General features: G+C 34.9%; 1 protein-coding gene across 3 annotated transcripts in view; it reads left to right on the top strand.

The window, feature by feature from the left end:
* ACBD6 (acyl-CoA binding domain containing 6) overlaps positions 1–17,731 on the top strand; it is a 213,444-nt gene that overhangs the window by 78,449 nt on the left and 117,264 nt on the right. For all 3 annotated transcript variants that reach the window (XR_011996375.1, XM_072733256.1, XM_026001126.2), the window contains exon 5: positions 17,283–17,388. Coding sequence is in view for 2 of the 3 variants with exons in the window: in XM_072733256.1 (XP_072589357.1) it covers positions 17,283–17,388 (106 nt within the window). In the remaining variant the exon portion in view is untranslated. The remainder of the gene's footprint in view (positions 1–17,282; positions 17,389–17,731) is intronic.

Below are 17,731 nucleotides of genomic sequence, written 5' to 3' on the forward strand. Positions count from 1 at the left end.
TTTTGAGGCTACCTGGGTAGCTCAGTGGTTGAGTATCTGCCTTTGGCTCGGGTCGTGATTCTGGGGTCCTGGGATCGAGTCCCACATCAGGCTCCCTACAGGGAGCCTGCCTCTCCCTCTGCCTATGTCTTGGCCTCTCTCTGTGTGTCTGTCATGAATAAATAAATACAATATTTTAAAAAATAAGAACTAAAAATCATTTTGAGTATAAAATGTCACACTAAAGAGAATATTTTGGAGATTCTTAAACAAAGAATAGCTATATGATCCAGCAATTCTACCTCTGTTTTAAATCCAAAAGAATTGAAAACAGGATCTCAAAGACCTCTTTGTACACCCATATTCATAGCAGCACTGTTCACAATACCCAAGAAGTGGAAGCCACCCAAACATCCATTGACAAATGAATGGATAAACAAAATGTGGTAGATACTTAGGATAGAATATTATTCCGCTTCAAAAAGGGAAGAAATTCTGACACAGGCTATAGAATATGGATGAACCTTAGGCACATAATTCTAGCTGAAATAGGCCATTCACAAAAAGATAAATACAGTATGATTCCTCTTATATGGAGGTATCATGAGTAGTCAAATTTGTAGAAACAAAAAGTAGAATGGTGGTTGTCGGGAGCTGGAGGAAGTGGGAAGTGGGATTTGTTATTTAAAAGGTGTAGAGTTTCAGTTTTGCAAGATAAAAATTTCTGAGGATTGGCTGTACAACAATGTGAATGTACTTAACATTACTGAATTGTACACTTAGAAATGGTTAAAATGGTAACATTTATGCTATGTGGGGTTTTTCTAAACCACAGTGTAAAGAAATTCTTAATGGCCATCTTGCATTATTTAACAAGGATCTTACACTTTATGTGTTATGTATAAAATTTCTTGGATAATTTTTTTTCTTTCAGCACTGTATGAAAATCAGGAAAAGGATTTTGTCATGTTTAAAGTCATGTGACACATTCTTCTAAGATTTTTACCTTACAAACAAACTGCAGGAGGAATCTCTGATGCTGTTACCCTTTTTGAGTAACCTGAACTTTGTTACTTTTCTTACGTAATAACATGAAATAAATGAGCAGTAATTTTTAAGTCGAAAATTGGGTTCACCTAAATTTATTGAAAGAAAATATCTATCTTTATACAGTAAAGAGAATATTGGGTATAGGTATGCTCCACTCTTGCAGATGATTTTGCTGACATTATCTGCCACATGAAGATGTAATGATAGAACTCCCACGTAGCATTCTAGGAGGAAAGTTTGCTACCACTATGAATCAAAAACTTTAAATGCTCAGAGTTTCCAGTTACTGACTAGTCATTTAATACTAAGGATCCTGTCTTGAATCTGTTTACATAGCAGGCATATCATTTTTACAGACTGTTTATTTGAGGTAGGTAGCGAAAGGCCAATGAAAATTGAGAGGAATAAAAATACCTTTTAAGGCTGATCTGGAATACATTTGCCACTGTGATCCCTTTTAGGGAGCTTGAGAACTCTGAGGAGCTCATATAGTTTTGAGGAAACATAGATTAAAAAACATTTTTCAGAGTTTAACACCCCCATTCTCCTTAACCCTTAAATATTCAGAAAGTATTTTGGGGTTCTTTTTTGTTTTTAAACCAGGGTTGTTGTTTTTTTCCTAGAGTTTTAAAATCTATCCATTCATGAGACAGAGAGAGAGAGAGAGAGGCAGAGGCATAGGCAGAGGGAGAGGCAGGCTCCCTGCGGGGATCCCGTGTGGGACTCGATCCTGGGAATCCAGGATCATGCCTGGAGCCAAAAGGCAGACACTCAGCCACTAAGCCACCCAGATGTCCCTGTTTTAGGGTTCTTGATTTGTATATTCTATCTTTAGAGTCTGCTATAAATGGCATTGTAGAATTTTAATCCTACTAATCAAAGTTTATTAAATGTTGAAATCAAGTCAGTAAACGTTTAGAATCATTTTTCTGTGTATTAGAAGGGGAAGTTAGGTATTCCTTCTCTGTTTCTCACATGGTTTTGTTATAAGTTTTAAAAGAAACTATATCCTTTCCACTAAATTTTTAGGCCAAGGATCATATTTTATCCATCTCTGTATTCTCAGTATCTGAGGAAGTTCCTAGAACTGAATAGATATCTAATAAAAGTACTCAGAACTTGGGAGGTATCTGTGTCTCTTCCCTCAGAGAACTGATAGTTTAGCGATTGTTGCTCACATAGATTTAGTCTAGTGTTCCTATCATAAAACAAAGAATACTGGTTTGGTTTCCCTGTAGTAGTACCCATTCTCACCTGTTTTCTTAAGCAGTTTTAAAAAATGTATAGGCTATTTTCTTTTCCTAGCAAAATACATTGGGATTGTTTCTTGACTTTTTAAAAATCATGATATTTAACTTTCTAACAATATCAATTATCTATAAACAATATTGATTTTCATTTTGTGTACCAGTTTCCTTAAGGGCTCCCAAACTCTAGTACTTTCCAGATAACATGCTGAATACAGTTTCTTTTGGAATGCCCAATGACGTGATGATTACAGTAGCTCTATGGAACATTACTCCAAGTTGAAGTGAGAGTAGGTATCTAGATAATTGGAATACTCCTAAGGCAGAACTTAAAGTATACTGGAAGAGGTAACCTATCTGCTTATCCACCACCCAATTCCTAAAGAATTCACTCTTAGACTTAAATCAACATTTAGGATTTGGATCATAAGAAACAATAACAAAATAAAATAGCTTATTTTCATAAAATACAGTTTTTAATTCAACTCAACACATTTATTTTGAGTCTTTTGGACAACATTGTGGGTATTTGTGCTTCCCAGCTTCACTTTTGAATAGTATGTTCTTGATATTTTTGGCGTCTACAGTATGTTCAATGAATATTTTTGGTTAAGCCAGTGAAATATGAACTCTGCTAGGGACAAACCTGATTAGTCCTGGACTTATTTTTTTAAGTCATCTAAATTTTAGTCTTCTTATGTATTCTGGAACATATTAGTAAGATATGAAACAGTAGGAAACATGAATGTGAGCCACTGAAAGCATTTTAAGTATTACAAACATTAAATTTGCCATTACTGATAGCCCATCAGAAATCATAGCATTTGGTCATTTTCTTCTATTTGATAAATCATTTTGTGATTAAACTGAATTCCACTGTAATAAGCTAGATCGTGATAAAAATTATTCTAAATTTAAATGGATTATTTCAATAAAGGATCACGTGTGATCCCTGTTGTTTCTGAAGTATAAGAATACAGTTGCAACAAAGAAAATAGGCCATTTTTTGGAGTTTATGTAATCAAATTCTGCTTGTATTCAGGTGAAATATACCTGGTGTTTTATTTTTCCAAGAGGAAGTTGTGCTCTAACTTATGTTAATTGCAGTTTCTTGGCAGAATTATGTTCAACTGAGGTGAAAGTGATAGTAGATTTCAGAGTTTTAGAAATATTAAGTGGTAAACTAGGTGAAAAGAGAAGTTTTCTTCTGTAGAACCATTGTTTTTAAAAAGAACACTTGAAAAATATTCTGTATTTATTTACTTACTTGAGAAACAGAGAGAACATGAGCAGGAGAGACAGAATAAGAGGGAAGGAATCCCAGGCAGTTTCCATGCTTACCATGGAGCCTGACCGGGGTTTGATCTCCCAATCCCAAGATCATGACCTGAGCCAAAACCAAGAGTCAGACACTTAACCGAATGTGCCACCCAGGAGCCCCTACAAAAGTATTTTAAAGGCCTGTTTTGGATATTTTATTATATAGACCTCTAGTTTTTAAAAATATTCTTAAATATCAGGAGAATCAGTATCTAATAAACTCATTTAATATGGCTTGGGCTCCATTGTTGTGGCAGCTTTACTAATGTGCATTGAAGGTAGTAAGTTTGACCCATTTTTGTTTTATTGTAAATGTGCTTGAGGGCCACTGGGGCCAATTCTGAGCCTGTTTTGGTTCTGACCCTTATTTCTACTCTGTTACAGAAAGTGACAATAAAATGTCATAGGTACAGATCTCTGTGTTAATATTCTAGAGCCCTGACAGTAATTTTTTAAAGATTTTACTTATTTTAGAGAGAGAGTTGGGGGAGATGCAGGGAGAGGGATAAGCAGACTCTGGTAAGCGCAGAGGCCAACCCAGGGCTCAATGGGAGGCTCAGACTCACACCCCTAAGCCTACCTGAGCTGAAGTAGAGCGTCCGCCATATAACCGACTGAGCCACCCAGGTGCCTCCTGACACCAATTTTTCATTATGAAGCTGGTTAATGGGCAGCCCCGGTGGCGCAGCGGTTTAGTGCCACCTGCAGCCCAGGGCATGATCCTGGAGACCCTGGATGAGTCCCACATCAGGCTCTCTGTATGATGCCTGCTTCTCCCTCTGCCTGTGTCTCTGCCTCTCTCTCTCTCTCTCTCTCTCTCTCTCTCTCTCTCTCTCTGTCTCTATGAATAAATAAATAAAATCTTTAAAAAAAATGAAGCTGGTTAATTGTTCTGTAGTGTACTAGAGGAGATACAATGTGAGACTAATTAAATATAAAAAAATTATGAAGCCAAACTGCCAGCATTCAAATGTTGCTTCCACCATCTATTAACTATGAACTTGGACATGTTACTTTATTTGCAAAACGGAGGTAATTATATTACCTTTCTCATATGACACTTATGTAGATTATATGAATGCAGGCATCCTAGAACAGTATCTGGCACAAAATAAGTTACTATGTAACTGTTAACTTTTATTAGTATTGTTATTCAGCACAGAACTCCTATTGCAGGACCCCAGGGCACAGGGCTTATGTTATGAGCTAAAATCACATGTCAGTCTGGTGGTAGGATTGAGTACAGGTTGTTTGCTTTTTTTTTTTTTTTTTTTAGATTTTTATTTATTTATTCATGAGAGACACACACACACACAGAGGCAGAGACTCAGGCAGAGGGAGAAGCAGGCTCCATGCAAGGAGTCTGACATGGGACTCCATCCCAGGTCTCCAGGATCAGGCCCTGGGCCAAAGGTGGCGCTAAACCGCTGAGCCATCCAGGCTGCCCCAGGTTGTTTGCACTTGCAAGAGAAAATGGAAAACAAGAAAGGAAGAGCCAGTGCTATTAGAATCTGTGTTTGGAACTATAGAAACCAAAAAGGAACAAATCTTTTAACTCACAGACAGTTGCTCTAGCCTTGATCGGATATGTTTCATTTATACTGCAGATGGACAGAAAAGACTGATTAATAAGCATAGGGTTTTGCAAAGAGGCAAATGCTTCTACACTACATATACTGACTTGCTTAACAAGAAATCATTTTTGGTGACTTGTATGCTTAGAAGGTTTTATCTAGAAGTTGGTACATAAACTGAGAAATTAAGGTAAGAATTAAAAATACAATAAATGAAGCATATACAGTGTCCATTCTACCTTGCAGTAAGATTTGGTCTTCCCTGTTATATTTTGTAGTTTGATGCTATGTAATCTATCAGAATTTTATTAATCCCACTTAGACAGCCAGCCATCTGGACCTTCTCTAAGCAAGACCAGACCAGTATACAACTAAGATGATTGATGGGCTCTGGAATTGATTAGTTGTTCTGTGAGACAAATGAACTGTTTTGGCAGAAAATACCAGAGGTCACTGCTGTGGTCAGACACAAAAGCCTGTAGAATTTTAAAGAGATGCTTTCATCATTGACTTATAAAGTTAAAAATTTTTAAACGACATTGGATTTTGAAAATATTTTAGAAATTTATTTTGATTGGCTGCTCTTTAGTACTGTTATAAAGTAGAATAATAGAAGTATAATAAACTACATTGAAAGTGATTATGCTTTAATTTTGCATTTTTGGTAAAAATATGAACTGGAATGAAAGTTAAAGCCTGTTACTTAGTCATAAATTGTACTCTAAAAATTTTCCTGAAAGATGTATAATTGGAGGAAAAGCTACAACATATATTGTTATATTTTTAAATGATTTATAAAATCAGATGATATGAAATTCCATTCAGTTACTTATTCAAAGCTTCATATTGTTAGATAGCAATGTGTTTGAACAAATCCATGTAAGACTACAAAATTTCAAGAGTATGTGTTATACATATATGTATTTTAAAATTTGAATATTTGGATTTTTTTGTTTCAATTGTCTTAAGTTTCTGGGATATTACTGTTCCATTGATACTGCTGTCCTTAGCATCAAAAAGATTATCCTTCTTCCCTACATCTGTTTGGCTGGTAGTAGTGAAATCCTTCCCTATTTCGCCATGTTGCCCATGATCAACATTGTGTTAACACTGGTGATAGGTGATAAATTGGATGACATATGTCTTGTTACATTCTGGTTATTCTTTGAGGACTACACAAGTGTGTATAGGCAAGTGGGCAACTCCCCCTTGAGAATCTGACTGCTCAGAATGAACTTGAGTTATGGATTTATTCAGCCTGTAAAACCTCAGCTGGCATAAATAATTGAGAAAGCAAAGGTTTTTCTGTGGTGCATACCTTAGGGACTCATGGCTCCCTTCCTCCTCTCTACCTCCCTTTCTTATGAAAATGATCCCAGTTGCACTCCTAGATAATAACACACCAAGCAATTAAAAGCCATGGGTGGCTGGAGAGAGGAGAAAAGGTTTAGTTAATGAGCTTTTCCTCTTCCAGTGCCCAGGAGAGCCTTAGGAATGACAAGGCGATTAAAGCGAAGAGATAATTATAGATTATGTGAAAATGGGTCCCCTGGGACAAGCAGGTCTTGCCATAAACAGTAACTGTTGTAAGAGTCTCCTGGCTCTCATATTCACCCTTTTCTCCTGTGCTGTATTTAGCTCCTGTGTGCTCAGTGTCATGATGCCAACCAAGCATATGGGCAGATCCACCTGTTTGTAGATCAGCAGTCCTTTCTGAACAAGAGGTCATTCCTCAACTAAAACCATCATCTTCTCCTCTCTCCTTTTCTTATTCTTTTTTCTTCCCCCTCTTTATTTATCTTGCTTTGTTGTCTCTTTTCTGTCTGCCCCTCTAATCTTATCCTTATTGTTATATAGTACCTGCGAAATGCTAGACACTGAGACTCATTTACAAAGTTTTTAGAGTATGTGTGTGTGCATGTATAAAGATGCATAATTATGGATTTACTGTATCCATTATAATAAATGGTGGTATATATTATGTATAATTTAAACAAATGTTTTCTTCTGTTAAAATGCTTTACAGACATAAATTTAAAGAAACATTTTAAAAGTATTAGCAAAGACTCAGCATTGTAAAATAGTCATCTTGATTCTCTTCTAATTATTATCAGCTGTTCTCTTAATACTACAAGCAAGCCTCTTTATAAATTAGAAATTCTGTTTTCTTATATTCCAAAATAACCTAAGTTCATCTTTTCATTATCACCACTATCTTGCCTTTGACAATACTGTTGCTACTCTTAAACAATCACTGTCTCTTGGCCAGGACACCACAGAATGGATTCTTTTTTCCTTTGCTGTCCCCCCCCCCCCGGATTTATAACTCGTATCATCCTATCACTCTCCGGCTTAGCCCTTTAATGGTTTCTTATAGCACTTAGGATAAAATCTAAAATTCCTTAACATATCGTATAGGGCCCTTCATCATTTTATCTAATGCCAGTTTCCCCTCCCCCATTATTGTTCCACCCACATTGGCTTATTTTAATTTCCTTAAAGGTCTAATTAATAGTTGTTAGATGAATTGATTGATAGTGTTATATAATAGCATATGAGAAATGACCCAGTGTACAACATATGTTGAATTTTTTTAACATATGTTGAAATTTTAAGGCAATAATACCAGCTAACATTTATTGACCACTAATAATATGCTAGTTACCCTACTACATGTGTTAGTATATATTATTTCAATTAAACTACAGAATGATCCTATGAGATGTAGCTATTAATATACCTATTTTGCAGGTGAGGAAACTGAGACTCAGAGGGGTGAGGTTACTTGCCCAAGGTCACATGGTTAGTACTCTGCTGTTGCTATGCTATGCTGCTCCTGAGATGTTTGAGGAATCCTTGTGTTCCGCAGTTAGTGAAAGTAATTGTGATAGTTGTTATTATATGAACAAAGCAAATATCTTCCATTTAAACTTTTAAATCCCTTTCCCATTTGATGTTTTTTAAAATGTGCTTTACTGATAAAATTAGAGACTATAGCCTTTCATATATCAGTATACTAATGATGATGCTCTTTAGGATTAATTGACTTTATTGATTTTAGACTTACCTTAATGTTTGAGAATGTAACTCAGCTCTATAGAGTCTGTTAGCCAAGGGACTCTATAGATTTTTCTGATGTGGCCACTGGTTTTCTGGATTGATCAGAATTGAAATACATTTTTTCATACAGACATTTAAAGTTATCAGAAATTTTCAATCAACTATTTTAGAGTTAAGCAGGTTTTAAAAGAAGGAAAATGCATTTTTAGTAACTAGTGTCTGTAAATCATGGCTAGATAACTTTTCCAGAATTACAAGTTATTGTAATTTACTATTACTATTGTAATTTACTATTACTATTACTATTACTATAAATTACTATTGTAATTTATTGTAATCGATATCCCGAGTACTACTTCTCGGGAAGTACTCGGGATATCGATTTTTCCTTTGTCATTGCTTCTTTGCAAAAATGTGAGAAAAATACATCAACAGCATATTAACAACATAAATAAGATAATAAATAGAACTTTTTATTTGATGCTTTTAAGAATTTTCTAGGCCTAGAATTAAGTATGCTGTATATGTAACCCAGTCAAAAATAGGTATGATTTGGTGAAGAAGACATTGCCATTACTACTTAACAGGAAGGGGGAAGACTAACTGGTTATGTACTATAACTATCTGAAACCAGTTAAAATGTAGTTAGCACTCTGAGTGGGAGGATTATGATTCAATTTATATAAATTCCTCAGTCATTCATCTGTCCATTTTGGCACTGTGTATTTTGAACCTACTTCATTACTTCATTTACTCTAAAACACTACTGGTTTTATTTATTTTTAAAGATTTTATCTATTTATTCATGAGAGACAGAGAGAGAGAGAGGCAGAGACACAGGCAGAGGGAGAAGCAGGCTTCATGCAGGGAGCCTGACATGGGACTCGATCCTGGCTCTCCAGGATCAGGCCCTGGGCTGACGGCGGCACTAAACCGCTGAGCCACCCAGGCTGCCCACTACTGGTTTTAGAATACCATTATTTAAATACCATTAAAAAATGCCACTAATCTTATACAGATTATAAGATTTGTCAGAAATGTTAAAATATTATGTTAATATATTATAAATATATTTTATATATATTTATAATATATTTTATTTTTATATTCTATAATATACTTTATATTTTATAATATATTATAAAATATTATGTTAATATGTTAATGTTAAAATGTTAAAATATGAAAAAAATTGTATCTTAGAATCAAGGACATATAGTAACATAATGAACAATTTCTAAATGTTCTTTTGCCATTTAGGATTTCAGGCATTATTTTAAGAATAGCACTTACAAACAACAACAAAAAAACGCTTTCTTAAGTGCCTTGATCTGAATGCTGGGCTTCTTGAGCATAGTCATTGCCCTAGCATATTTGCTTCCTCAAGAGCATGTGACCAAGGTATTTCAGAAAAGAGGCATTCTTTATAAGATTTTATCTGGATGATCACAGTATAGATTCTCATTTATGGTCTTTGTAAGATTGAGACTCGAAAACAGTGTTTTACAAGGTGAAATTTAATATTCAAAATTTTCACTAGATATTAATCAAAAGTAGGGATTTTTGAAGTGCTAATAAGTATGATAGCTCTATTAAATTCTTGAGTTAGGAGCTGATATTACCTATTTGCTTCTCCCAGATAAGCCTTACACCAGCTTTGCTAAAAACCTTTGAGTAAGAACAGATTTTTTCTGTTCAGGAATGGAGCAACTGTAACCAAAATTAAAATATGTTTGTATAATTTTTTTTATATTTGTAAGTTAAAACATGCTTTTTTTAAGATACAGAGTATCTTAATTTCTATGTAGACATTTTATCTCAGCTTCTAAAGTATTGATAGTCATATCAAAAGTTATATATAGATATATATAAAATAAAGATTATATATATACATTAAATATACAAAAGATTATATAAAAAAGAATCAGCCTTAGACTTTGGGCTTTGTATTTGTTATACAGTGATAGAATGTTGGTAATCTAGTCAAAACAAGATTAGTAAAATGACATCTTATTTTTTAACATTGTATTGGGACAGAATAGGAAGTCTTTATCTTTCAGATTGACTTTTTCTCCCCTAAGATTTATTGATTTATTTGAGAGAGAGAGAATTTGAGAAGGAGAGGCAGAAGAAGAAGGAGAGGATCTTAAACATATTCCATGTTGAGCCTGACGCAGGGCTCAATCTCATGAGCCCAACATCATGACCTGAACCAAAACCAAGTTGGACACTTATTGACTGCTCCACCCAGGAGCTCTCCCATGCCATTGACAACTTCTGACCATACACTCATCAAATAAATAGGAACTTAAATTCTTTTTTTTTAAATTTTATTTATTCATTCATGAGAGAAACAGAGAGAGAGGGAGAAGCAGGCTCCATGCAGGGAGCCTGACATGGGACTCAATCCCGGGTCTCCAGGATCATGCCCTGGGCTGAAGGCGGCACTAAACTGCTGAGCCACCCAGGCTGCCCAGAACTTAATTCTTACAAAGAAGTAGTATTCAGTAACAGTTCTCCTGAATTTTGTAAGACAGCAAGCAGGCTTTCATTCTAGAAAGACTGGCTCCTAAGGAGCTTCACAGTGTCTTTCCAGTGAATTTATATTCATTCTTTAATCTCAAAGATCTAGAAAAAGACACACACTCTCAGAGACAGAATAGCAATAATGAAATTCATCTGAAACTGAGGTGTAAACAAAAAGGCTTATTTATTTACGAAAGTCTGTATCTTTGTAGTGATCCAAACTGCTTAGGTACCTTGGTACCCTCAGTTTGAGTAGTAAAGAACCCAGACAGACAAATAGATGACTATTTATGAATATGTAAATAGAAGGTAAACCATTTTTTTTGAGAGTTGCTTTAGCCAAGGTCCTAATGAGGCCTCTTGAACAAACTGTCTCCCAGCAGAAAGATACCTCAGAATGCTTTTTTTTTTTTTTTTTTTTTGCCTCAAATTGTTTCTTTTGGTCAAAGTCCATAATTGGCCCCACTGACTTTTCCTCCCACTATAGTTCATTACTAATCATACCTCCTACTTGAGGATATTTGCCTTTTCAGGTTTTTTTTGTTTGATTTAGATGCTAAGGTTAGTGCCTGAATCAAGTAGCTCTTTGGATCTATATCTGGTATCTATTTCCCAACACCGTACACTATAGCCAGTTCCCTTGAGTTTTATAACATCTAAAGTTCTTATTTAAAAGTTTAAGTATATTAAAGGGCATAATTTCTGGTATTTTGTAAATAATAATATTGTAAAATAAATAGATCACTCTTTTAGATGAATCTAAATACTGTTAAGGATAATCCGTTTTTTAAAATACATGAATATACTACCAATGAGAGAAACTGGGAATGCAAGATCTGGTATTTTGTAAATAATAATATTGTAAAATAAATAGATCACTCTTTTAGATGAATCTAAATACTGTTAAGGATAATCCGTTTTTTAAAATACATGAATATACTACCAATGAGAGAAACCGGTATGCAAGATCTCTCTGAATTCTTATATTTGCATGTGAATCTTTAGATGTCTCAAAATAAAAAGTTTAATTAAAATAAAATTCTGATGATGCCTCGGTGGCTCAGTGGTTGAGCATATGCCTTTGGCTCAGGGCATGATCCTGAAGTCCCAGGGTCGAATCCCACATCGGGCTTCCTGCATGGAGCCTGCTTCTCTTTCTGCCTATATCTCTGCCTCTCTGTGTCTCTCATGAATAACTAAAATAAAATCTTTAAAAATAAATAAAAAAATAAAATTCTGATCTTGATTTAAAAATATAAGAAAAGGGCTGCTGAATGTGCAGTCGGTTAAGCATCCACCTCTTGGTTTCCACTCAAGTTGTGATCTCAGGGTTGTGAGATTGAACCCTGCATGGGGCTCCATGCCCAGTACGGAGTCTACTTGAGTAGACTTTCTTTCTCCCTCTGCCCCTCGTCCACTCACACTTCTGCATGCACACTCTCTGTAAGTAAATAAATCTTTAAAAAATAAAATATATGAACTAAATCTTTAACAAATTTTATGTTCTCTGTTTTTCTCCTTTTATTCTACTTCTCCCACACAATTTTTATTTTATTTTATTTTATTTTTTAAAAGATTTTATTTATTTATTCATAGAGACACACAGAGAGAGAAAGAGAGAGAGAGAGAGAGGCAGAGACACAGGCAGAGGGAGAAGCAGGCTCCATGCAGGGAGCCCGACGTGGGACTCGATCCTGGGTCTCCAGGATCACACCCCGGGTTGCAGGTGGCGCTAAACCGCTGCACCATTGGGGCTGCCCTCCCTCACAATTTTTAACGTAATGATTTTTTTGTAATCTTACTATCATAATTCTCTGTAACAAAAATACATATGTAAGTTAGACTTTTTAAAAATATAATTTTCTGTGACTTTATGCATTATTTTCCCATTTGAGTTATCATTGTAATTATTTCTATACAGCTGATTGACATACATCATAAATATTATTAAATAATTATTAAACATAAAATTCAGTTGAAAATGTGTCTTACTGAGATGAATGAGACTTTTAAAAATAGTGTGGCAGATGAATATAATTTTTTATTAAAATGACACAGAGTACAGCATCAAGTCTGTTTTTTGTTTCATTTCACCTCTTTCCTCCTCTAGCCTTAGCTATAGAATGTTTACCAACACCAGTTTTTTACAAGACTTGTCCCTTTATTTGGTACCAAGGAAGGTTTTATATCTTGGGGTAATCAACCTGGGATTGATTTTTTCCCCCTAAACCTTTCCCACTATATTAGTTAAATGGATATTTCTAAGCGAAAGAGTAACAGGTTTAATTAATAATCATTTCCTAAGTCTTAGCAAAGACTTTTGGTTATCATTCCTAAAAGGGTAGCATGGTAAGGAGAGAGGCATATACCTTTCTGATATAACCTAGGGAGAGGAGTGGTCAGAGTAGAAGGAAATTTGAAAAGGACCATGGTGATAGGATAGTCACCCAGGTAGATCAGTTAAGGGAAAAATGCCTTTATTTACAAGTTGAGCTGAAAATTGATTCACTTAAAATTTTTATTTTTTTTCTAGCTTAAAATTTTCCTACCTGCATATCCCTTTAAATTCTTTGTGTACCCTCACAGAGCATACAGGTACACATTTCTTAATTTGAGGAATTGGTGACATTGGTTTATATTTGTATAGGTATTAGTTTACTCTACTTTGGTTTTTTCCTTTATTTAATAAAGAATTTTTCATCCTCTATTTATTAGCATACTATTTTTATCTGATTGTTTAAAATATAAATTGAATTGAAATGTTTATTGAATGTATCTCTTAAATAGTTAGATATCTGAGCTAGTTCCATAAATGTGTTTAATTCTACAAGGTAAGTGAAATAGTAGCTAATGGACTCTAGGTGGCTTGCTATGAAACCTGTTTGAAATACTGTTTTGATAGGAAAATGCAATCTTCGTTGAAAGTGACACAGATAACATATTTAGGAGTGTGCAAGGAACTATTCTTCCTGTGATTGATGAAACACAACCATACTTAAACATTATTTCTCCCTTCCATAAGGGTGTGTCCTCATATTTCAAAAGAATTTCAAAGAAAACTAGTGAGTTTCTTTACTTCAGATATACAATCGTGTTTTCTGTCAATTTCAGAAAATTTGGAGTAGAGAGAGAGAGAGGCCTTTCTGTCTTTTGCTAGGGATAATGTGGGATATTCTTGAAGGTGATAATCTTGGTCATAACTTATGTTTACCCACAGATAACAGATATGGTAATTTTATCACTCAAGTTCACAAAGAGAGGGAGAAAGATAACTGGCTAAGAATCATAAAAGAAAGGAAGAAATAGTGAGAAGATGTGCCAAGAGCATTAACATTGTTTAGGCTCTGTTGTGTTTGGTAATGGTTGAATTCATTTGCACATGTTTTATTTAAGTATGTCATAGAGGGAAAGATTGCTTACAGAGTACTGTATTAACAGGGAAATGTAGTTGGGAAAAGAGAATTAGATTTGTAAACTACATAATCTTGGAGGCAAGAAAAGAGATGTGGAAAGCTGTTACTCCAGATGTTTCTCCATTCTGGACACTAGGTGGTGACATTGTATAAAGACAGCTTGGTTGCTGGCAAGTAATACAGTCAGACTTGGAGTGGGGATAACTATTAGCAACTAAGCCCAGGATTATCACTTAATTTTCCTTTTTTTGTCTTAGTCACTTAGCTTTGTGGCACATTTGTGGTGTTTTTACTGAATTTCTTTTTGATATTTAATTTACATTGTATATTTGGCCCATAAGGATTTTATAAGTCCTCTATGTGCCTGATGTATTTAGTGGTGATAAACAACAGATGATGAGCTGGTATTCAGATGAAAAAAATTCCCCTGCCTTCCAAAACATTCATATACCAAAACAAAATAATTTATGTAAGTGATGCATAATAAATATTGAAAATATAGAGTAGATTAAATAAAATTTTAAATAAGTTTGTGCTGTATTTACACTTTTACTGCTTAAGGCCCAAGTATACATACACATTTGGGATTCAGGAAGAAAGACCTCATAGATTGAGGTCCTCCATCTATGGGTAACCCTTATGTATTACTGGCTATGGGTAACCTACATCCCAGGAATCCTCCTTATATACCTTTCTGTGTCCCACCACCAACTCTCCATTGTTTTCAAGTTCAAAACAATTGGGGAGTAGGGTGTTTTTTGGTTAAGATTTGAAATGATACAATCCTTTCTTGCACTTAAAGTTGCTACCTCTTAGATGGGCCTATTCCTAAGAGGAATTAGATGGGCCTCTCTTACTGTATTGGACAAAAATAATAGGTCCCTATTATTCCCAAATCAGAATTCTTTCTTTTTTTTTTAGGACCTTATTTATTTATTTTTCTGAGAGAGAGAGAGATGGAGACAGAGGCAGAGATAGCAACAGAGAGCATAAGCAAGGGGGAGATGGAGAAGCAGGCTCCCCGCTGAGTAGAGAGTCCAACATGGGGCTTGATCCCAGGACCTGGGGATCCTGACCTAAGCCAAAGGCAGACATTTAACTGACTGAGCCATCCAGGTGCCCTTCAAATCAGAATTCTTAATACACTTTCACAAAAACAGTAGGGTTTTTTGCAATAGTTAAGTATAGCTAAAGTGGTATTATATACAGCCTTAATTTTAAAAGTCATATTTCTCGGGATCCCTGGGTGGTGCAGCAGTTTAGCGCCTGCCTTTGGCCCAGGGCCCGATCCTGGAGACCCGGGACAAATCCCACGTCAGGCTCCCGGTGCATGGAGCCTGCTTCTCCCTCTGCCTGTGTCTCTGCCTCTCTCTCTCTCTGTGTGTGACTATCATAAATAAATAAAAATTTTTAAAAAAAAGTCTTATTTCTCCATTCTGGGGTTTTGGCCTCAGACTTCTCTGTTTTCTTTCAGAGTAAGTAATCTGGAAAAACATTTTCTCCTGAATGTTTTCAAACATACTCCTTTAAAACATCTCTTCCTGGAATTCTACCTCATTTTCTCCAGCTGCAGTCTGTACTCTTATAGGCCTTTTTAAAGATCTGTCTTTAGCTTATGTTAATCATATATAGATTTTCTCATCCCAACTGTACTGTACATGTATTGAACATAAAGTTTCTTGTTTATCCTTATGTCACCAACAGATTGTTCAGTGCCTTGCATGTAGTAGATGTGCAATTAAATACATCACATGTGTAAGGAAGCTTAGCTGGTTAATGCCAAAGTAGGGTGTTTTAAGTTAATTACCTCTGAGAGGAAATAGCTTTTTATAGGGTATAAGGTGTTTAAATTGGCTCTTAAGATAGAAGGACTCTTAAGGCCAATTGCTTCCATTTCTGATGAATGGAAGCTATGGCCCTGCAAGTTATAAAACATACTAGTAATAATTTTTGGAACTCAGATTGCATTCTTTTATGCTTGTCCAGAAAACGTAGCTCACATATAGAACACTTTCATTGATAATATTCCAAATTACTGATCCTTTTGGGAATTACTGATTTTTTTTTGAGACTCTTCACTGAATTTTCCCATACCCGCCCCACACACAACACACTCAGAAAAATGCACACACACTTACAGAATTCTGTATACTATTGTAGAAAACTCATAGATCTCATGTTAAGAACTTCTGCATTAGATTCTAGAATAGACTAGCTGACTAGTCAAAATGTAGCTTGATATGATAGAAAAATGTACTATATACAAAATCGGTTGATCTGAGTGAGTTCTTGCTCTTGTTCTACCTTTGATAAATGTGATGCCATTTGGCAGGCCATATAATCTCTCCTTACCTGTTTCTTTTTTTCTTGAAGAATGAATTTAGTCCACCAAAATACTTAGAATAGTGCTGGGTATAGTATGCTTCCCAAATTTTGTTCCTAGTCTTTGTTTCTAATATCTCATGGAAAGATTTCTGAATTTTGTTTGTATGCTCTATCTTTCCTTTAAGGAAATTGCTTCCTGTCTTTCAAGAAAATTACATTAGGGTATATGTGTATGTATGTATGTCTATATGTGTGTATATTTATATATGTATTATGTGTGTGTAATATAACATTATATATATATATAATACACACATGTTTTTTAACTTGTGTAGCAATCCTATTATTCCGTTATTCTGTAAGACAAGTAGTAAGCTGTGTCCTGATCTTTTGAGACCTCTGTATAGACAATAGCAAATAACCTCGTTACTGTAGTGCTACTATTGAAAATTCTGAGTCAGGAAATCTGTGCCTGTCAGTACATAAAAGGAACTGCAGAGGGGAAGAGCGCTGAGAAAATCTACTCAAAGTATTGTATCCGTGTACTAGAGGAATTTGTTAAAGCAGATGAAGCAGATGAACTGTAAGAGGGAAACTCTTACAGTTGTTAAGAACTTTAGTCTTTAGATATCAGATATATAATGTCTTATGGAAAATATATTATTCATGTAAAATTCTTTATGAAAACAAATTTCATTGATGTTTGTCAGCAGTAAATAGGTTGTGTTAAAAATATGTAACTTTTATGTATTACCTAGTAAGACACTTTTTATTTTTACTCTAATTAGGGAAGAAGACAAAAACATATTTGACTACTGCAGGGAAAACAACATTGATCATGTAACCAAAGTCATCAGATCAAAAAATGTGGATGTGAATATGAAAGATGAAGAGGTATGAAAAATATGCCCTATTGATTATTTTCTTATGCTTTGGTGTTCTGCCCTAATGCTTTTTTTCAAAATGGCGTATGAAGGACAACTCAAAGTAGAGTATGGTTAAGATTGTGTCAGAATATTTATATGAGATGGCGTTACCCATTTAAGATACTTTCTGCATATGTATCCATCCACTGATGTTGTATAAGTTACCAGGGGACACTTAGCTGCAGTCAAATAACTTCTGTTTCTTCACAATAAAGGAAGAGACTGTGAACCTCATAAGTAAGATCTATAGGTAAAATAAAAATATTTATAAATAGTTCTAGTGCCTTCTGTCATTATACTTTAAACAGGTA

Source organism: Vulpes vulpes, chromosome 13 (assembly GCF_048418805.1).
Source record: "Vulpes vulpes isolate BD-2025 chromosome 13, VulVul3, whole genome shotgun sequence".
Lineage (NCBI taxonomy): Eukaryota > Metazoa > Chordata > Mammalia > Carnivora > Canidae > Vulpes > Vulpes vulpes.